The sequence below is a fragment of the Apodemus sylvaticus genome, chromosome 3, assembly GCF_947179515.1.
Source record: "Apodemus sylvaticus chromosome 3, mApoSyl1.1, whole genome shotgun sequence".
NCBI classification, from domain to species: domain Eukaryota; kingdom Metazoa; phylum Chordata; class Mammalia; order Rodentia; family Muridae; genus Apodemus; species Apodemus sylvaticus.
The window spans coordinates 130,380,892-130,403,760 of NC_067474.1; the positions used below are offsets into that span (position 1 = coordinate 130,380,892).

Sequence of the window (22,869 nt, forward strand, 5' to 3'; positions counted from 1 at the left end):
CCCAAAGTAAGGACATCAGCCCTAAAGCTTCATTCATTCCACCACCCTGATGTTTCCGGCTAGAAAGATACAGTGAGAATACAAGTCTTATTCAAAGTTTTATTGCAGAATACAAAGTAATTACACTAAGATAAAAAGAGGGAGAGGGAGAATCAGCTCTTTGTCAGAGCAGGGTTTGAACTAGTAGGCCATGTAAACAAGATGGGGGTGGGGTAGGGGTTAGGGAAGCATCTGTTGAAGTAGATCCCAAGGAAATAAGGGAAAGAGATGGAAGATTCAGCCTTGGGGGTGGGGGTGGGGAAAGGTGTGAGTGGAATTAGCCATAAACAGAAACACATTCCTCTTGAAATTTAGACACTAGAGGTTCTAAAAAAATACAAATGTAGCAGGGTGGTGGTGGCTTCATCCCAGCAGTCAAGAGACAGGGCATGCAGATCTCTGAATTCCAGGACATCCAGGGCTATACAGAGAAACCCTGTCCCAAAAAAATAAAAAAAGAAAAGAAAAAGAAAAAAATATATATTGTAAAACAGGAACCTTAGGATAGGAACAGATACATTGCTAAGGAAAGAAAATGAGAATTGAAACACCACTATTGTAGAAAGGAATATACGCGGTGTACAGGCATGTATGTGGACAAAACACCCATTCATATAATTAAATTTAATTGTAAAAAAATTTTTAAGATTGTTTTCTTGCTTTGTTTTATCATTTTTAAAGGTTTCTAACATAAATGTATTTTCTTTTTGTTACTAGATTTTATGTGTAAAACTTGACTTTAAATTTTTTTCTTAGATAGTACTTTGTCTTTTTTTTTTTTTTTTTTTTTTGAGACAGGGTTTCTCTGTGTAGCCCTGGCTGTCCTGGAACTCACTCGGTAAACCAGGCTGGCCTCTAACTCAGAAATCCACCTGCCTCTGCCTCCCAGAGTGCGTGAGCCACCATGCCCGGCTTTTTTTTTTTTAATATTATTTATTTATATTTATATGAGTACACTGTAGCTGTCTTCAGACACACACCAGAAGAGGGCATCAGATACCATTACAGATGGTTGTGAGCCACCGTGTGGTTAGTGGAATTTGAACTCAGGACCTCTGAAAGAGCAGTCAGTGCTCTTAACCCCTGAGCCAACTCTCCAGACTTACTTTATCTTAAATAATGTGCATGTCTGTGTGTTGGTAAGTACACGTGGGTGTGGGTGCCTCCAGGGTGTGAGTGCTTATGGATGCGGCTTACTCGGAGCTGAAGTTATAGGTGTGGGTGATGGGAACCGAACTCGGTCCTCTGTGACAGTGGCACATTCCTTTAACCCTCCCCAACACTGTCAATGAGGGAATTTTCCTTATTGTTTTTTATTTTGTTTTGTTTGTTTTTCCTTTTTGAGACTGAGTTTCATATTTAGTCTAGGATGGCCTAGACCTCACAGAGATCCTCCTGTCTCTGCTGGCTGGGATTAAAGGTGTGTGCTACCATGCTGAGCAGGAAATGTTTCTTTCCTGTAATATTTGAGAATCATTTAAAACATTGTCTTTTAAAATACTTTTTAGGAGTATCTGATTTTAATCTTCGAGTTGCCCTGCAAACACTTTTGAAAGAGTACTGTGAAGTCTGCAAGTCTCCTAAAGAAAACAAATTTTGTAGTTTTCTGCAGACATCTAAAGTTCGACCTCGGAAGAAGGCAAGAAAATATCTGTATGCAGTAGGTAAGAAACTTTGACTAATACTAGAAGTCATTTTCAGGGTAGGAGCTGGCTGGTCTGTGGCTGCTACTGTGCAGGTGTTACTAACACGCAAGGCTGTCAGAAGTGTAATTAAGTCCTTGCTTTGGCTGAAGAGTAGTCAACTGAATTTGCATAATAGCTTGAACACATTTAAAACTTAATAGCTTCTCATTCAACATTTTATTCTGTTCTAAATCCTTGATCTCTGATTCCTAGTTACCATCAAATGACTGTCTACAGATTATTTATTGTGCATATGCACATACATGGGCCATGGTGTATGTGGATCTGAAAGGACAACTTAGAGGAATTATTTTTCTTCTCCTACTTTGTAGGGCCCAGGAGTTGAACTCAGGTCATCAGGCTGGACAGCCAGTGCCTTTCCCTGCTGAGCTGCTTCACCAGCACAAGAAATATTTCTGTAAAGTTAAAATGCTCCTAGGCATAATAGCTCATGCCTATAATTCTAGCATTCCAAGGCTGAGGCAGAAAGAGAATCATCAGTTCAAAGTCAGCTAGGTTATTTTGTGAGTTCTGGGTCAGCTGAGGCTACAGTGTAGCACTGTCTTTAAAAGACCTAAATAGAGGGCTGGAGAAATGACTCAGCATTAAGAGCACTGGCTGCTCTTCCAGAGGTCATGAGTTCAGTTCCCAGCAACCACATGGTGGCTCACAACCATCTGTAATGGAATCTGATGTCCTCTTCTGGTGTGTCAGTGACAGGATGCTCTATACATTAATTAAGTCTTAATAAAAAAAAAACTAAATTAATTAAAAACCTTAAGTTTACGTGAAAAACAAGGGAAATATATTTAAAAATGTGAACTCTTCATAGTGTCTTAGATAGTCATTAGGGATGATAAAATAAGTGATTTCCAAAGTGTTTTGGCAGCATGGTCCATAAGAGTGTCAGAGGAGTCTTTCTGATATCTTGGAATCTGTAGGCCCTGCTAGGAACAGAAGTTCTCTGAGGCAAATATGTCTCACACTGAAGAACACACCACATCTTAAAACTGAAGATGTTTATGTCTGAGATGTGATCTCGTCTCCTCCTGATTTAAACTAAAGTAAAGTAGACTTATAGACTGGGCATGGTGTGTAAGACTTCAGTCTCAGCACTAGGAAGGCAGATTATGTGATAAAGTTTTATCTGTTAGTTTTTTTCTTTGTGAATTTGAAGTTATGTACATAGCCAAGGCTATGTAGAGAGACTATCTCAAAAAAAAAAAAAAAATCAGACAAACATGTCAAATGTTTAATTTTAATCTTAAACCATTAAAATTGGTAAGTGTTTATAGCATGTAAGGTTATCCAGACATCTAGATATGCTATGGTTTCTATATAATTTTATATATATATAATATAGCTCATAATTACACATGATAGATTTTATGTATACTTTTTACATATTATAATATTTAAACTTTCTTTTGGAGTATATACTATAATTTTTTTCAGAGTGGATGGAGAAAACATGAATTTCAATTTATTATTTTTACTTTATTTTTTATTTTATTTTGGTTTGGTTTTTTTTTTTTTTTTTTTTTCTTTTGACTTAGGGTTTCTCTGTGGAGCCCTGGAGCCATGGTTGTACTGGAACTTACTGTGTAGACCAGGCTAGCCTCAAACTCAGATCAGCCTGTCTCTGCCTCCCAAGTGCTGGGATTAAAGGTGTGTACCACCACTACTTGACTTTTGCTTTACTTTTAAAAGCTTATTTTCTGTGTTATTATTATGTGTGTGCATGCACATGCCATGGTGTGTGTGTGTGCAGGTCAGAGAACAACTTTTATGGAGTTAGTTATATCCTTCCACTGTAATGTGGGTTCCAGGGATTTTTTTTTTGTTTTTTTTTTAGATATGCTTCTTAAAAATTTTTTTTTCTTTTTTTTTAATTTTTTTTATTCGATATAATTTATTTACATTTCAAATGATTTCCCCTTTTCTAGCCCCCCCACAATTTTTTTTTAATTATGTGCATATATATGCGTATCTCTGTGTGGAAACATGCATGTGTGAGTGCAGCTGCATGCAGCCTCCAGAAGAGGGCAGGCATAAGACTCCCGGAATTACAGGTGGTTTCCAGTCCTGTGCAATAGTTTGTACACTTAAACACTGAGCCATCACAACATCCCCTCAACACACTGTTTTTAATGAAGACATACAAAAGTCATAATGAAACTTTATAGTTAAAGGGCATGGCCTAGACGTATATTTTATATAGCCTTCTGTTATAGATGAGATCATGTGGTTAAACACTGAGGTTAACATCTCATTGCATATGAGCCATAATTTTCTACGACTTGGCATAATTGAGTTATATATCTTATATGCTCTTTATATAGAGTTGACAGTCTCTAAGCTATATGAATGTTTAGATACAGAGGACTAGATTTTCTTCACTACTTCCATCTCCATATTTAGCAGTAAGTGGTTTGCTGTGTGTTTTTTCCTTTCTGTGTTTAGGTGGATATACACGGCTGCAGGGGGGCCGTTGGAGTGATAGCAGAGCCCTCAGCTGTGTAGAACGTTTTGATACCTTTAGCCAGTACTGGACCACTGTATCTTCACTCCATCAGGCTCGGTGTGGACTTGGAGTTGCAGTTTTAGGAGGGATGGTCTATGCTATTGGAGGTAATAATAAGAATATCTCATTTCTCTCATTAGTCTACTTGGCTACATTGTTTGTATATGTCCTCCTGTATAATGTGCTTTGACCATCTTCACCCTTTCTTGTTTTCTCCCCTCTCCCTTAGGTGTTTTTTTTTTTAAATATTTATTTATAAAATAAAATAATCATCTCTTTGAATTTAAACTATATGCCAGTACATCATGTCTACACCAACATCTGTTTTTTCCTCCCATGACTTGTCATATGCCGGACGGTAGCAATGATTTACCTAATGGGTCAGAACAAAGCTTTAAACATCTTTTTTGTTTCCTCAGTACTGAGTGATTGATCCTAGAGCCTCGTGTATGTGAGGCAAGCGCTACCAATGAACTGAAGACCCCTCAAAAATTCAAGCTTCCTCCAGGTTGTTTTCCTTTCACACCTATATCCAGTTCAACAGTGTTGATACAGATGTATCTACTTCAATATTATAATGCCTCAGTTTTGATGTTTCCATTTTAATTTCTAAAGTCTGTTCTTACATTTTGAATCTGATCATGTTATTGTGCTATTCTCAACTCTAGAATGGCTCTTTGTTTACTGTGAAGGGACAGTCCAGTTTAGGGTCTAAAGATGTAGATCAGTTGGCATGGTGCTTCTTTAACATGCAGGAAGCCAGCCCTGGGTTCACTTCTCAGCATTACATAGATCACAGTTGATAGTACTTGGCTGTAATCACAGAACTCAAGAGGTGGAGGCAGAGGGTCAGAAGTTCAAAGTCATTCTCAGTAGCACAAGTTGTTTGAGGCCAGCCAGGGTTACATAAGGCCCATCTCAAAAAAGAGGGAGAGGGGAGAGAGATGGCTCAACAGCTAAGAGAACTGGTTGCCCTTCCAGGAGACCCAAGTTCTGTTCCAACATCCACGTGGTGGCTAACAACCTCCTGTAATTCTAGTCCCAGAGGATCTGACACCCTAGTCTGGTCTCTGCAGACACCGTATACATGCAGTACAATGTTCATGGAAACAAAATACACATACATATAAAATAAGAATAAAATGTTTAAAATAATTACAAAAAGAGCAATTCAGGGCCAGGTCTAGTGGTGAATGCCTTTTACCCTAGGATTTGGGAGGCAGAGGCAGGCAGATCTCTGTGAGTTCAAGGCCAGCCTGGTCTACTGAGTGAGTTCCAAGACAGCCAGAGCTATATATACAGTTAAACCCTGTCTCAAAAAACAGAAACAAAAACAACAAAAACAAACCAAACCAAGAAAAAAGAAAAATCCATTTTCATTACTTATTCATGTTCTATACATGATGTTTTTTTTTCAAGAAACTATCATTTTACCCTTCGCTGTATTGAACTTTATCATCTTTTTTCCTTTTTTCTTAGAAAAGATACCCCTATTCTAGTTTAATTGCTTCAATTTTCCCAGCTTTAAAAGAAAGATGGCATAAAAACCAATTTAAACACTTAATAGTGGCTACAATTTTTTCAAAGGATAGTAAATTTGTTCCTATAGTCAGACTCATGTTTGAGAATCTTTTTTTATGCATTCTTTATTTATTTGTATATATGTGCCATGGTGTTGGATCCAGGAGGAGTGGGTGAGGGAGATGAAGTCATGAACCCTGTAAAGCAGACTCTGGAGACCAGCATGGAGGTGCAGATCTACTGCACTGCACAGCAGCAAGCATTATGCAGCAGTGGACCAATGGAGAATCCACAGATGCTCTCGAGTAGCTGGTCATCCCACTGGTACTGTGGGGAGGTGTCAGGCTGCTAGCACCCCAGAGGACTTATGTAAAGGCAGGGAAGCAGCTACTGCCCTATTCCAGGCCCATTCTGAGTTTCCACTAGTTTGCTAGGGTTCTCTATTTTATGTCAAGGGGCATGCCAACAGACATGGGCACTTGTACTGTTTGGGAGATACGGACGCCTCCCTCACCGTCCTCTGAGCCCTACCATGACACCCACACCATGACACACATGTGGATGTCAGAGAAAACTTGTAGGAGTTGGTTCCTTTCTTCTACTGTCTTGGGAGAGAATTCAGACGATCAGGTTTGGTGCCTTTATCTGATAATTCATAAATCTTGAGAATTCTGTCATGTCTATCTCCTGTATGATTTTTCAGGACTTTTTTTCCACCTTCCAATCAGAACAAATAAACATGCTCATTAAAAACTTGATCTCAGCCGGGCAGTGGTAGCACAGGCCTGTAATCCCAGCACTCTGGAAGGCAGAGGCAGGAGGATTTCTGAGTCCAAGACCAGCCTGGTCTACAGAGTGAGTTCCAGGACAGCCAGGGCTAAACAGAGAAACCTTGTCTCGAAAAAACCAAATCCAAAAACAAAAACAAACAAACAAAAAACCTTGATCTCAGATGAGTTTGAGGCAAACCTGATCTTACCTAGTGAGTTCCAGGACAGCTAGGGTTGCATAGAAACTCTGTTTCAAAGAAATAAGAAAAGCAAACAAACAAACAGGATGGGCATGGTGGCACATACCTTTAATTCCAACACTGAGAAGGCAGAAGCAGAATCTCTGTAGGCCAGCCTGGTCTACATAGGGGAATCTAGGATAACCAGGACTAACTCGAAAGGCCCTGTTATAGTGGGGCTTTGTTAGACCCACCAGCAGTATAAATACTGACACAGGATTTTTAATATTGTGAAGCTTAGGCCTTTTAGCTATCTAGTAGAACCTGATTAATCTCAGCACCATAACCCATCACATGGCTAACTCTACCTCTGCTCCACTCTGATCTGTCCTCTCACTTCTAAGTCCACTGGAGAATCTCCCGTATCTTATTTCTTCTCCCAGCATCACTCTCTTTTATAAGTTCCACCCTCCACTTTCTGCCCAGCTATTGGCCATCACCTCTTTATTACAGACAATCAGATAAAATTCTAGATTGCCTCTATGCTAATGATGAAGAATGGATGTTTACAAAATATGAGGCCTGTGATGGGCTATAGAAGTAATAACAAGACCCTACCAGCATTTAGCTCTCTGTCCGTACAGACTTAACAATTGAAATACAAAGACACACCTCCCAATGTACCTCAATACCGTTTCAAATCAGAACAAATTATAAATAAGCTGGATTTCCAGACCTAAAAAGGAAAGCATGTGTTCAGCATAAGCTGCATTTATATAAAATGTTTATATAAACACTTTAGGAACAGCAAGCCACTCATTACTTTGAAACAATTTTTTATTGTTATAACTTTTTTTTTTTTTACAGTACAGTCATTGCTCCCATCCTGGTCTGCCATCTCACAGTTCCTCATCCCATTCCTCCTCTCCCCTGTCTCCACGAGGATGTGCCTGCCCCCACCTCCAAGGCCTCCCCCCTCCCTGGGGCCACAAATCTCTCAAGGGTTAGGCACGGCTTCTCCCACTGAGGCCAGACCAGGCAGTCCTCTGGTGTATGCGTGTCAGGGGCCTGGACCAGCTCGTGTACGCTGCCTGGTTGGTGGCTCGGTGTCTGAGAGATCTCAGGGATCCAGGTTATTTGAGATCACTGGTCTTCCTATGAGGTCGCCCTCCTCAGCTTCTTCCAGCCTTTCCCTAGTTCAACTATGGGGTCCGCAACTTGTACTTACACCCCAATGGTTGGGTGTAAAAGTATCAGCATCTGTCTCAGTCAGCTGCTTGTTGGACCTCTCAGAGGACAACCATGCTAGGCTCCTGTCTGTAAGCACTCCATCAGTAATAGTGTCACGCCTTGTGCCTCCCCTTGAGCTAGATTCCAATTAAGCCTGTTACTGGACCTCCTTTCCCTCAGTCTCTTCTCCACTTTTGTCCCTGCAGTTCTATTAGGAACAATTCTGGGTTAGCGTTTTTGACTGTGGGATGGCAACACCTTCCCTCCATTTGATGTTCTATCTTGCTACTGGAGGTGGACTCTATCACAAGTTCCCTCTCCCTACTGTTGGGCATTTCATCTAAGATTCCTCCCTTTGAGTCCTGAGAGTCTTTCACCTCCCAGGTCCGTGGTACATTCTAGAGGGTTCCCCCACCTCTCATCCCTCAAGGCTGCTTATTTCCATTCACTCTGCTGTCCCTCAGGGCTTCTCTCCTTTGCACACCCCCATACCAGTTATCATAACTGCCATAAAAGACTCTTCCCATTGTTTTATATAACATGGACATATCCTGGAATATCATGTTTCTTTAGTTTGTTAATCTGTCCCTATCTCTTCTTAATTAAATTTTATTTTACATGTATTTGTGTGAGGGTGTCAGTTCTCCTGGAACTGAAGTTACAGACAATTGTGAACTTCCATGAAGGTGCAGGGAATTTTACCTAGGTCTTTTGGAAGGGCAGACAGTGTTCTTAAGTACTGAGCCATCCATCTCTCCACCCTAATCTGTCCCTGCCTTAATTACTTTGGCTCTGTTAAAAAAAAAAAAAAAAAAATCTTAGTTTAGGGCCAGCAAGATAACTCTGCAGATAAGAATGATTGTCACCAAGCCTGAGGACCCAAGTTCCCAGTGATGGCTAAAGTTTAGTCAACTTGACACAAGATAAAGTCATTGGGGAAGAAAGGACCTTAATTGAGAAAACGCCTCCATTGTGTTGCTTTCAGACAAGCTTGTGGAGCTTTTTTGGTTTTTGAAGACAGGGTTTCTCTGTGTAGCCCTGGCTGTCCTAGAACTCACTCTGAAAACCAAGCTGGCCTCGAACTCAGAAATTTGCCTGCCTCTGCCTCCCAATTGCTGGGATTAAAGGCTTGTGCCGCCACCGCTGCTGCTGCCGCCACCACCACGGCCGGCCGCCACCACCAAAGTTGTGGATGGTTGTGAGCCATTGTTGGTGCTGGGAACCAAACCCTGGTCCTCTGCAAAAGACAGCAAGTGTTTTTACTTGCCAAGCCATCTCTCCAGACTCCACGCCGACTGTTACATTTCATGAACATTTTATACCTTCATTTTTCTATATGTTCCTTAATTTAGAATTTTAAGCTTTTTTGAGGAATTTTATTTTGGGACAAGATCTCAATATGTGTAGACCAGGCTGTCCTTGAACTCACAGAGATCCTTTTACCTCTCATTCCCGAGTGCCGAGAATAAAGTAGTGCACCAGCATGTACCAATATCTCAGTAATAATCTGTCAATTGGAGCTTAGCAAATCTATGGTTAGATTGATGATGATGATGTGGTGTGTGTGTGTGTGTGTGTGTGTGTGTGTATGTATGTGTGTAACTAGGGGTTGAACCTAAGACTTTATGGATGGATGCTAAGATACCTCTTTTTCCCACCCAACTAATTCATTTTTGGTGTGTGTGGGTTGCTGAGTGAGTGTAATTAGTTGCTTGCATATACATAGGTTTGGGTTATTTGCTGGAGTGTAGACATTCCAGTGCTTAAAACATTGAAAAACTTTCCCCTACCCACCCTAGTCTTTTAATTATACTGTATTTTAAAATTCTACTTTAAGAATATAATTTCTCGCTGGGCAGTAGTGGTGCACACCTTTAAGCCCCTTTAAGCCCAGTACATGGGAGGCAGAGGCAGGCAGATTTCTGAGTTCGAGGCCAGCCTGGTCTACAGAGTGAGGTCCAGGACAGCCAGGGCTATACAGAAAAACCCTGTCTCGAAAAACCAAAAAAGAAAATAAGAATATAATTTTTCAAAGTTTCTGTTTGTTACTACATATGAATTTTAATTACATTAAAATTCAAATTGTACCAGGCCATAAACCAGAATTATTACGGGAAATGAAATGGGAATATAAAAATACAAATTATTTCTTCAAAATTTACATGAGTTGTTTAGGTGGTAGAATTAGAGTAGTTAAAATGTCATGTGCCTTCGTTCTGTAAATGGTCTCTGATAAGTGACAGTGCTTTGAATTAAAAATATGACTTTCTAGGCAAAGACTTAAATGGGTATTTTAAAATTAGACATAATGGTTGATTTCTGAAAACAGAGAATGCCAATGCTGCCGAATATTGTTTGACAATTTTATTATGTTAGCATCACTAAACCTGATGTCTTTTTTAAACCAGGAGAAAAGGATTCGATGATCTTTGACTGTACTGAATGTTATGATCCAGTTACTAAACAATGGACAATTGTTGCTTCAATGAATCACCCCCGCTGTGGATTGGGAGTATGTGTGTGCTACGGGGCAATCTATGCTTTGGGTAATTAATGCTGTTTGATTTAAGAACAACTGGGATTAAATTCTTGGGATCTGACAATTTTAGAGATGTTCCTTACTGGCTTAAGAAATTTACATCTTGATCTTGGGCTAGAAGAGGCTGGGTGGATTCTAGGATTTCAAGGCCAGCCTGATTTGCATAGTAAGTTCCAGGCCTGGAAGGGGCTGCATAGTGAGAGCTTGTTTTGAAAAAACAAAAACCAAAAAGCCCTTTTTATCTTTTTAGAGATAGGGTCTTGATTTGTAGCCCAGGCTACCCTAGAAACATTGAACTTGCCAACTTTTTGTCTCTCCTTGAGTGCTGTAACTATAGGTATTGGCTGTCATATATGGATGAAGAAAAAAATGTTAAATTCAAAAATTGAAGAAAGGGCCTGCACTCTGGAAGATTACTGCAAATAACCTTAAAACAGTGATTTTTAGGCCAGCCTGGGCTACACTCTAAAACCCTCTCTCAATCTATATGCTATGTGTATGTATGTTTACAGGGCTGATCTTTCATTACTACATGACCTATTTTGTTCTTTCCCGGGGAAGACTGTTTTGTTCCCGGGGCCAGGTGGTGGGAACAGCACAAACCTTTTATAGCAGCACTCAAGAGGCAGAGGCAGGTAAATATGAGTTTGAGGACAGTCAGGGATACAGACAGAGAAATCATGGGGAGGGAGGGGCGGGGGAGGAGAGAGAGGGAGAGAGAGAGGAAAAGGAGGAAGAGGAAGAAACCTACAAAGCTAGCACTCAGGATCATTGCAGAAGAGGGGATGGAGAAAATGTGGGTCAGTTTGTTATAAGACTGCCTTTCAGGGACTGTCAGAAGATATGCCATAAAGTCTCACCATCATGACGGCCTAAACATGAACTGGACAAGGACAACAGCAATCAGCATTGACATGGATGGAGGAAAGCCCATGTGGCTTCAACTCTACACAAAGCATTATGGACACCAAGCAACGCCGAGAGTGGAGAGACAGTCTTCCCCTGGGAAGAACACACCAATAGGATATGAAGCCCTGTAAACATACATACAAGTAGCATATAGATTGACTAGGTTGTACTTATGATTTAGGAAGATATAAGATATACATATATGTATGTAACAATATGAAAATTTTTAGTGAAAAAGAGAGGCGATGAATTTAAAGACAAAGGAGTATATGGGAGAGCTTGAAGGGAGGAAAATAGAAGAGAAGAAGTGATGTAATTATAATCGCAAAAAAAAAAAGAAATAATTTTAAAAACCAGTAAACTGGCTTAAAAAACAAACAACACAAAAATAACTGGACTGGAGGCAGAGGCTAGCAAATCTGAGTTCAAGGCCAGCCTGGTCTACACAGTGAGCTTCAGGGAATCCAGGGCTACACTGTGATTCCAGTCCAGAAAAACAAACAAGCACACCTGGAGAGTATTTAGAAAATGATACTTGCCAGGCTGTGGTGGAGCACGCCTGTAATCCCAGCACTTGGGAGGCAGAGGCAGGTGGATTTCTGAGTTTGAGGCCAGCCTGGTCTACAGAGTGAGTTCCAGGACAGCCAGGGCTACACAGAGAAACCCTGTCTCAAAAAAAACAAACATACAAACAAATAGAAAATGATACTTGAGGACGAAAAGCCTTCAAAGTCCCTAAATTCATCCTAAATAAGTATGCTGTAGTTTAGCTTAGAATTGGCCTTGGTAAATATTAACAATTTTGAAAGCTATTAAGGTCATGTTAAAAACTAGTTTAGGGGGATTGGAGCATGGGAGGCAGAAGCAGGAAGATCCCTGAGTTCATGGTCATTCAGGTCTACATAATGAGTTCTAGGACAGTGAGGGACAGCTCACTCCCATAGACCAGGCTGGCCTCAAACTCAGGAATCTGTCTGCCTCTGCCTCCCAAGTGCCTGGCCCTAACTGGGTTTTTAAAGAAACCAAAACTCTCACAACAGGTATGGCCCATCACCACCTGACTGTTAGAAATTATCTTTAATCCCAGTTCTCAGGAGGCAGATGTAGGCAGACCTCTGCATTCCATAAAAGCCAGGGTTATATAGTAAAACTATTCCAAAAACTAAAACTAAAAAGTTTTTGGAAAAATTGTAAATCTCCTACAGTATGCTAGAACAAATCTGAACTTTACTCATAATTACATTCTGACTTTTCATGTCAATTCAGATCACCTCTGGTCCTCGTGGACTCATCTGTAACATGAAATAGTTGGACTAGGTGGTTTTTAAAGTCTTTGTCATAAGATTCCCTTATCTCAGAAATGACTGTTTTTCATTTTGTTGCAGGTGGGTGGGTTGGAGCTGAGATCGGCAACACCATTGAACGATTTGATCCTGATGAAAACAAATGGGAAGTCGTCGGCAACATGGTGGTGTCGCGCTACTACTTTGGGTGCTGTGAAATGCAAGGTGTTTATAAAATACTTTTTTCTGTTCAGTTGCCAGCAATTTAGTAGTTATTTTACTATATATGTACATATGTGTGGATTTGCTTAGAATTGGCCTTGATTAGTATAATAATTTTAAAGATATAGAAATCATGTTAAAAATAGTTTTGGGGAGCAGGACATGCTGCTGTGCACACGCATGTGGGGTGTGTGTGTGTGTAAAAATCTGTTTATAAAAACAGTTTAAGAGGCAGACAATAGGTAAAGGAGTTTCTACGAAGTATGACTGAGTTTGATTCCTGGAACCCACATGGTAGGAGAGAACCACCTCCTGCACGTTATCCACTGACTTCAGCATATGCCCTGTGGTGTGCACACATATGTGCACAGGACACACAAAGCAAATAGGTGTAAGTTATGAACTATTTGAGGCCCTATCTTCAAAATATGTTTTAGCTCTGTTATTGGAGAAGTAGTGTTATTTAATATAGAAGTTCTGGCTTTTACTTCTTGAGTTACTGACATTTTGTTTCTGTATTGCTAGAACAATTTTTCTGTAATGAAGAAAACTAAGTTAAAAGCTTCAGATGGAAGCCAGATATGGTAGTAGGAATTCTGGAATTTGAGTTTCTTTAAAAAACAACAACAACAACAAAACAAAAAAAACACAGAGCCAGGCAGTGGTAGCACACACCTTTAATCCCAGCACTTGGGAGGCAGAGGCAGGTGAATTTCTGAGTTTGAGGCCAGCCTAGTCTACAGAGTGAGTTCCAGGACAGACAGGAAGACAGAGAAATGCTGTCTTGAAAAACCTAAATAAATAAATAAATAAATACACAGAAATAGGGGCTGGAGAGATGGTCAGTGGTTAAAAGCACTGACTGCTCTTCCAGAGGTCTTGAGTTCAGTACCCAGCAACTACAAAGTGGCTCACAACCATCTGTAATGGGATCTGATGCCCACTTCTGGTGTGTCTGAAGACAGTGACCGTGTACAGTGAATGTACTTATAGACATAAAATAAATGAATAATTCTTTTTAAAATACATAAAAATATTTAATGTGTTTTCATTTTAATCCCAGGTGTGGGGATGCAGGGCTGCTTTGGACTGTTCACAGCAGCCAACTGTGATTTGCCTTGTGCTTAGCAGAGGCATGGTTTTGCCAGCGCAGATAGTTTCTTTGGTTTTATAACATTTGTAATTCTGGGAACCTTTCAGAGGGTAGATGCTAGCTGATAGGGGGATTGGTGGTTGTTGGCCATTCAGGGGGGTTGGTTGCATTTTGTTAGTAGTCATGCTCAAAGAAAAAAACAAGAAGAAATTAGATTCAGGATCTCTATTTTACTTATTTATTTACTTATTCATTTATTATATGTAAGTACACTGTAGCTGTCTTCAGACACACCAGAAGAGGCCATCAGATCTCATTACGGTTGTGAGCCACCATGTGGTTGCTGGGTTTTGAACTCAGGACCTACAGAAGAACTGTCAATGTTCTTAATGGCTGAGTCATCTCTCCAGCCCCGATTTGGGGATTTCTATCTCTCTCTCCCTTCTATACTTCTTTCTCTCCTATCTTGTGATTGAAACCAGGGAGGGAAGAGGAATAAAGGGTAGTAAAAAGAAAGACCCATAAAGTAGCAAAGACCAGTTAGAGGATATGGTGGTGCACACCTTTAATTCCAGCACTTGTTAGGCAGAGGCAGATGGATCTCTCTGAGTTGAAAGCTATCCTGGTTTACAAAGAGAGACCTTGTCTCAAAAAAAAAAAAAAAAATGTCAAAAGTAAAGAAACTTCAGATAGGTGCTAAAGAACTGGTTTGGTGAGTAGATTTGCCTGCTGGCAGGCCTGCCAACTTGATGGTAGACATTAAAACTGACCCCTGAAAACTGTTTTCTGAACTCTGCATCCTTTACACGGCACGTGGAACCAAGTTATCATTTGTTGTTGAAACTGTAGTCACCAGTAAGTTTGGTTTTACACCATCCTATTTTTATAGATCTATAGATGCACATACAAATAAAGTGTTTTATTAAGTAGGAAAAAATCCAGATAGAGTAGCTGTTTAATAAAATAAATATTTGATGTGTCTTCCATTGTTGTCATCTTCTCTCACATCAACACCTAAGTTATTTTTCATAAGTAGGAAGAAAGTACAAATAGTTTGTTCGTTTGTTTGTTTTTTAAATTTTTTTGAGAAGGGTCTCACTATGTTGCTCTAGCTGTACACCGGGCTGGTCTGACTGCTTCTGCCTCCTGCATGCTGGGCTCAGAGGCTTGTGCCACCAGGGTTAGCCTGTACCTGTTCAAAAGAATCTGAGCCCAAATCTTTTATTTTTCAGGTTTAATTTATGCAGTTGGAGGAATCAGCAGTGAGGGACTAGAGCTCCGCTCCTTCGAGGTTTATGATCCGCTTTCCAAGCGCTGGTCTCCACTTCCTCCTATGGGAACCAGAAGAGCCTATCTCGGGGTAGCAGTGCTCAACGACTGCATCTATGCTGTCGGAGGGTGGAATGAGACACAAGACGCCCTTCACACGGTGGAAAAGTACTCCTTTGAAGAGGTGGGTTGGACAATTTCAAATGCTTAGTGCCTGTTACATCTGCAGTGAAGTGCTGTTCTCTTTCGGTCATTATTCTGATTATCAATTTTCTCTTTCTCTTTTCATTTTTTATTTATTTATCTTTTTTACTGTTTTGAGACAGGGTTTCTCTGTGGAGCCCTGGCTGTCCTGGAACTCGTTCTGTAGACCAGGCTGGCCTTGAACTCAGAAATCTGCCTGCCTCTGCTTCCCAAGTGTTGGGATTAAAGGCATGCGCCACCACTGCCTGGCTTGAAATCTCTTTTGATGGTACCCATAAGCTAAAACTCTTTCATTTAGCCTCTGACAAGTTCTTAGGACAAGGACAGAAAGCAGCTACATTCTTCTGTATATCAACAACAGTGGCTTCTGTGTCACTAATATATTCTTCCCTTCTGAAACTTATTGGACCCAGCCATCATAGTTTACAGTGCTCTCAGTACCACTATTTTCCATTCTCCTACTACTATGGCCATTAAACCCAGCTTAAAGCATCCTATTTATTTCTCAGTCCCAAGTCCCAAAGTTATTCTTTGAACAAACAAAATGGTCAGGCAGGCCTATCGCAGCAATACCCTACTTCCAAGTACCAGCTTCTGTCTTAGTCACCGTTTTATTTCTGTAAAGAGACACCATTACCACAGCAACTCTTATGAAAGGAAGTATTTAATTGGTGGCTTGCTTTACAGTTTCAGAGGTTTAGTCCATTATCATGGTAGAGAGCATGATTGCATGCAGACAGGCGCTGGACTAGTAGCAGAGTGCTACATCCTGATCTTTACACAGAAAGAGAAATGGAGCCATGGGCTTTTGCAACCACAAAGTCCACCTCTAGTGACACATTTCCTCCAACAAGACCACACTTCCTAATCCTTCTAATCCTTTCAAATAGTACCACTCCCTGGTGACCAGGCACTCAAATTTATCATCTTATAGGGCCATTCTTTTTCAAACCATCACAAAAAGTGAGTCCTTTTAATTACTGAGCCATCTCTCTACTATGAACACTTTAAAGAATCTTGTAAAAACAAAAAGTCTTTTAATATATAAGCTCCCCCCCCTTGGTACTTGGTGATCTCTTCATTTGGAATGTATTACTTATTTTATAGACTTGGGTTCTCAGAATTTTGGCTTCAATGATTCCTACATTTTTTTATTAACAGATTTCTTTATTTTTATTTGTATGGGTGTTTTGCTTTCATAAATGTATACAGTATACATGTATACAGTGCGTGAAGAGTCTAGAAGAAGCCAGGCAGTGGTTGCACACGCCTGTAATCCCAGAACTCTGGGAGGCAGAGGCAGGTAGATTTCTGAGTTCGAGGCCAGCCTGGCCTACAGAATGAGTTCCAGGACAGCCAGGGCTATACAGAGAAGCCCTATCTCAAAAAAACCAAATCCAAAAAACCAAAAAGAGTCTAGAAGAGACAGGTATTGGTGTTAGGTCCTCTAGAACTAGAGTTACAAATGGATGTTAGCCACCCTGTAGGTACTAGTAGGTACTAGGAACTGAACCTCAGTTCTCTGCAAGAGCATTGAGTTCTTTTAACCACTGAGCCCTCTCTCCAGTCCTTCTTTATGGTTTCTAGATTATCACCTGATCATAATTTATAATTAGATATGCTTAACTACTTTTTCTCTTTAGACTCATTGTTTTGTCATACCTACCCCAAAGTTTATTTTAAAATGTTGTATATGTACTTAATTTTTTAAATTTAAACATGTAAACTCTAAATATATGATTTCTCAGAGATTTTAGCATTAATGTTAATTCTTTTCTCATTTTATTAGGAAAAGTGGGTTGAAGTGGCTTCAATGAAAGTGCCCAGAGCAGGCATGTGTGTTGTGGCAGTCAATGGTCTTCTGTATGTTTCTGGAGGCCGATCTTCTAGCCATGATTTCTTGGCCCCAGGTACTTTGGACTCAGTTGAAGTTTATAACCCTCATTCAGATACATGGACCGAAATTGGTAATATGATCACTAGTCGTTGTGAAGGGGGTGTTGCTGTACTATGACACAGAAGGCACAAAAGCAGAAGGAACAGTTGAAAACGTAGGTTCTGACCATTTGTAAATTAAACATATATTTGTGATATGATCCGATTCTTTTGACTATTCCATGCATTGAATAGAGAGATAAGTGGAGTGATTTTTCTAAAAATTTGAATGAGTATGGTTATGGAATATATCTTAAATTAATAAAGTACTTTTACAAATTTGCAAAACTTAACAATACAAATGGTATTTATGCCTTACAGTTATTCAGTTATCACTAGAATCCTAACTGTAAAAAGTGTCTGCTAGAAACTTCTGTGAAATAATGCATTTTACCTATTTCTCCAGTGCAACTCAAGTTGAAACATAGCCTATATATAGTATAAGGACATGAGACAGCTAAAATTTTTCTCTAATTTGTGATTTGATCCAGAATATAGTTTCCATGGTGCCACATAACCTACAGAGAAAAGCCAATGCAGGGGTTTCCACTACCCCCAATTATTTTATTGGCAGCAGAATATTAGGAAGGACTGATAGTACATACCTAGGTTTTTTGTTTTGTTTTCTGAGACAGGATCTCTATGTGACTCTGGCTATTCTGGAACTTTCTATGTAGACCAGGCTGGCCTCAAACTCACAAAGATCTGTCTGTCCCTGCCTCCCAAGTGTTGGGATTAAAGGCCTGTGCCATTATGCCCAGCAATATCTAGCTATCTAGATAGATTTTGCTTTTGATAATCTAAAAGAGTATTTTTCTTTGATTCTGAGAATGCAAGTAAGGAATTAATAGGTTCTTGGTGAAAGTTCTTTTCAAAAAATAGTTTTAATTATTTTTCTTTATATGGCTGTGTTTATGTGTGTATCTATATGTGCACCATGTGTATGTAAGGTGCCTGCTCTGGCTAGAAGAGGGCATAGCATCCCTGGAACTGGAGTTCCAGGTCTTGTAAGCTGCCTGATGTGGGTGCTGGGAACTGAGCATTTAGGTCCTTAGAAAGAGCTGCAAGTGCTCTTAGCTTTGAGCCTTCTCTAATGCCCCTTGATGACAGTTGTTTTTTAAATATGTGTATGAGAGTTTTACCTGCAGTTTTGTCTGAAATCCAGCATTACTGATGGTTGTGAACCGTCATGTGGGTGCTGGGGCCTTCTGGAAGAGCAGTCAGTGCTCCTAACAACAGTTCTTTATTGAAATGGTATGTAATGGGTATGAGTCCTTTCTCCGTTATTTTCCAGGCAGTCATCACAGTGATGGTTAGTGTGAGGAGGAGGGACTGTTAGGTCACCAAGCTGTGCTTGCGCTTGGGTAAGCTCAGTAAGTGTGATGTCACTGCCTGGTCTGGGAAAAGCTGAACTGTGGTTACGTTTGATTGGTTTAGCCCAGGTTAACTGTGAACTCTCCATTCTTTCTGCTTCAGCCTTCCAAGTGCACAAGCCACTGTGCATGGCCCTCTAGGTACAGCTTGGAGCATCCTTATTCTGAAATCAGAAAGTCTTTGAATGGGAACATCCAATCCAAAAAAACAAAAGTTTTGGATGTTGGATCATTTTAGATTTCTGATTTTCAGAATAGGGATATTCAGCTGATGAGTGCTATATAAATATTCTAAAATCTGGTGTATTCTGAAATACAAACACTTCTAGTTCCAAGCATTTCAGATCTTTATCAGGGATTTAACCAGTACATGTGGAAATTGTTTATAGACAAAAATTGTAAGAAGGCTATCATCATTGCTTTGTTCCTGCTAGTTAGAGGTTTGGCATACTTTAGACTTAACTGGCTGAGGCAGAACTGTAATGTCAAGACATTCAGTATTTGAGTGTGTATGATTAGTTCAGAAATTCCCTGAAAAGTTCTCAAGTGGTAATATATTGTTTTTGAAAGATTGTACTAATTAGGGGCTGGAGAGATGACTGCCCTTCCAAAGGTCCTTGAGTTCAATTCCCAGAAACCACATGGTGGTTCACATGTCTGTAATGGGATCTGATGCCCTCTTCTGGTGTGTTTGAAGACAGCTACAGTGTTCTCATATACAGAAAATAAATAAATCTTTAAAAAAAAAACCAGGAATGTACTAATTAATATAATTAATAAAATTCTAACTATTTTCTTTTCTTTGAATTAACTTAGTTCATTAGCATTACTGGATTACCAAACTGTAATAGTATTACACTGGCTTTTGTTTTTAACTTTAGGAATGTATACATTTAGTTATATAATTCTGTTTTCAGAGAAATTAATTAAAGTGATCTTTCTGCAAAATGTTTGGAAATGTCAATATGTTTCTAAATACTTTGTCCATTTTATATGTGCTGGCAGCTACCTGAAATCCCATCTATGGGAGGAAGTGCTGAGGACAAGTGCTTAAGGCTACATAAAACACGTAGAGTTTGGGGACACAATTACGGCAGGGATAGAGCTCAGGAAACAACACCTGCCTAGTATGCACTGACCCAACATTTAGTACTGAGCACCTCAATAAACAAAAAGTAAAAAATTAAAAAATATATTTTTTTTTCTTTTAAAGAACATGGGCGATATATTTGAGAAATCAGTTTTTAGCCAGGTGATGTGGTATCTCACACCTTTAATCTTAATACTTGACCAAAGGAAGAGAAATCACCATAAACTTGAGGCTAGCCTGTTCTACATAACAAGATCAAGGCCAGAAGCAGCTATGTTATAGTCCTGTCTCAAAAAAAACTTAATAAAACTTTAAAAAAAAAAAAGTTTCTTGAGGGGTGTACACCTTTAATTCCAGCACTTGGGAGGCAAAGGTTTGTGGATTTCTATAAGATGAAGGCCAACCTGGTCTACAGAGTGAGCTCCAGGATAGACAGAGAAACTATTTTGAAATAACCAAAGAGTAGTGGTGGTGGCAGGGAATTTCACTCTGTAGCTGGCCTGGAACTCCCTATGTAGACCAGGGTGATCACAAAGTCAAGAGATCCACTGGACTCTGTCTCCCAGCTGCTGAAATTAAAGATGTGTGCCATCATGCTTTGCTGTAACAGATTTTTAAATTTTTTTTTTACAGTTTATTTATGTATGAGTGTTCTATCTGCCTGTACACTTGTATATCAGATCCTATTATACACTATGTGGTTGCTGGGCATTGAACTCATGAAACAGCAGCCAGTGCTCTTAACCACTCAACCATTTTCCAGCCCCACTGTAACAGATTTTTAAAGTATATACTTTAATTCACATGAAAATTAGTATTTTGAAAGTGAAATTGGGCAGTTAGCATGAAAATATGGCTAGGTTCTCTGGAAGACAACACATTGGAAATTAGGGGGAAACTTGAAATAACTGAATATAAGTAACCCAGAAGCAAAAAAGCACTCTCTCACGAAAATAGTTGAGTAGAACCTGAAGAACCTCTAAACAAGTCAAGTTTTCCTTCCATACCAGCCTATACTATCCTGTATATTTAAAAAAATAAAAACAAGGGGCTGGATAGATGGCTCAGCAGTTAAGAGCACCAACTGCTCTTCCAAAGGTCCTGAATTCAATTACCAGCAACCACATGGTGGCGCACAACCATCTGTAATGAGATGTGACTCTTCTGGTGTGTCTGAAGACAGCTACAGTGTACTTACATGTATTAAATAAATCTTAAAAAATAAAAATAAAAGGGCTGGAGAGATGGCTCAGGGGTTAAAAGCACTGACTGCTCTTCCAAAGGTCCTAAGTTCAAATCCCAGCAACCATATGGTGGCTCACAACCATTTGTAATGAGATCTGACGCTCTCTTCTGGGGTGGCTGAAGACAGCTCCATTGTACTTACAAATATAATAAATAAATAAATCTTAAAAAAAATAGAAATAAAAAAATAAAACCAAAAACAAACAAATAAAAAACGAGTCATTTCAAACTATTACATTACCTGATAAGCCCTTTAGAAATCCAAGGGATGTCTGGTGTGATAATATATTAGTTTGCTATTGCTTCTGTTAACAGTATGCTACAGAAATTCAAGAAAAGGACTGAGAAGATGTGAGGACCAGAGTTTAGATCTCATAAATTCACTACAGTGCTGTTAGTCATCCTCAAAGCAAGCTGCTCTCAAGACTTTACATGTGAGCCACTCCTGGGTTTGACTGAGACCCTACATCAATGATTAAAATGGAAGAATGACACTGAGAGGGAATGATCCCCGTTTACCTTGGGCCTCCACATGTGCAAAATACACATACACAACACACCACACACAAGAAAATAGGGGGAAAACCAAGTTATATATTTTCTCCATACTTCTGGAGGCTAGAAATGTGAAACAGTGAAATGAAAAGGAAGTTACTTCCTTTTTATTTTTTTTTTTTTTTTGGGTTTGGTTTTTTTCGAGACAGGGTTTCTCTGTATAGCCCTGGCTGAACTGGAACTCACTCTGTAGACCAGGCTGGCTTTGCACTCAGAAATCCGCCTGCCTTCCTTTTGAGGGCTATCTGCTCCCTGCATCTGGTCTGGCCATTATCAATCATACTCATATGGTTTATTCTCCATGGTCCCAAATATTCAAAACTTTTACAGAAAGATTGAGAACTGTTTAAATGGGTATTTTTAAAAACTCTAGCCAGGCGGTGGTTGCCTGTAATCCCAGTACTCTGGGAAGCAGAGGCAGGTGGATTTCTGAGTTCGAGGCCAGCCTGGTCTATGGGGTGAGTTCCAGGACAGCCAGGGCTATACATAGAAACCCTATCTTGAAAAAACCAAATCCAAAAAACAAACAAACAAACAAACAAAACAAACAAAAAAACTATGTAAAGGTCCAATTTCTGAAAGTCACATGATGACTTACTACATGTTAGTAGTTTGAAAGCATAAAGAATAGTGTGTAAAAAAGTAAACAAGTTATTGTTTTGATACATTTCTTTCTTTGTTCTTTATCTGGAGACTATTTTAGTGTTTGTAATCAAACCCACATAGAATAGATACTAATTCAGTATTTTAACTTTGAGCAGATTGGGAGAAATATGTTTAAATAAGTATGGTTATTAATTTATATACTATGCCAACTTACCAACTTACCACATAAAACTAGCAAATTTTCCCAAAGTTGATATAGAATTTGAGTCTTTAAAAATTCAAATGTGAGCTGGGCAGGGGTGGCACTCACGCCTTTAATCCCAGCACTTGGGAGGCAGAGGCAGGAGGATTTCTGAGTCCAAGACCAGCCTGGTCTACAGAGTGAGTTCCAGGATAGCCAGGGCTATACAGAGAAACCCTGTCTCGGAAAAAACAAAAACAAAAAAAAACTTTCAAATGTGTATGTATGTATGTATTGACACTTATATCTATATATGATCAATAATAGCATCAGTAGCAACAGTGGCTTTTCTTGGTTCTACAGTCACCTGAACAAAATATGATAGAAACATCCTATATGTTCCACCAAAAAATAAAT

At 39.5% G+C, this 22,869-nt stretch overlaps 1 protein-coding gene across 4 annotated transcripts in view; it reads left to right on the forward strand.

Annotated features, from left to right (window-relative positions):
• The window catches only part of Ipp (intracisternal A particle-promoted polypeptide), a 40,759-nt gene extending 21,235 nt beyond the window's left edge, over positions 1 to 19,524 (forward strand). For 3 of the 4 annotated variants that reach the window (XM_052177069.1, XM_052177067.1, XM_052177068.1), the window contains exons 4-9: positions 1,548 to 1,703; positions 4,188 to 4,355; positions 10,357 to 10,494; positions 12,782 to 12,904; positions 15,227 to 15,447; positions 17,257 to 19,524. In XM_052177069.1, coding sequence (XP_052033029.1) covers positions 1,548 to 1,703; positions 4,188 to 4,355; positions 10,357 to 10,494; positions 12,782 to 12,904; positions 15,227 to 15,447; positions 17,257 to 17,481 — 1,031 coding nt within the window. In that variant the 3' untranslated portion in view covers positions 17,482 to 19,524. Of the gene's footprint in view, positions 1 to 1,547; positions 1,704 to 4,187; positions 4,356 to 10,356; positions 10,495 to 11,315; positions 11,524 to 12,781; positions 12,905 to 15,226; positions 15,448 to 17,256 lie in introns of those variants that run through there. The other variant, XM_052177070.1, reaches the window with a different exon arrangement.
• The last annotated feature ends 3,345 nt before the right edge of the window (positions 19,525 to 22,869 follow it).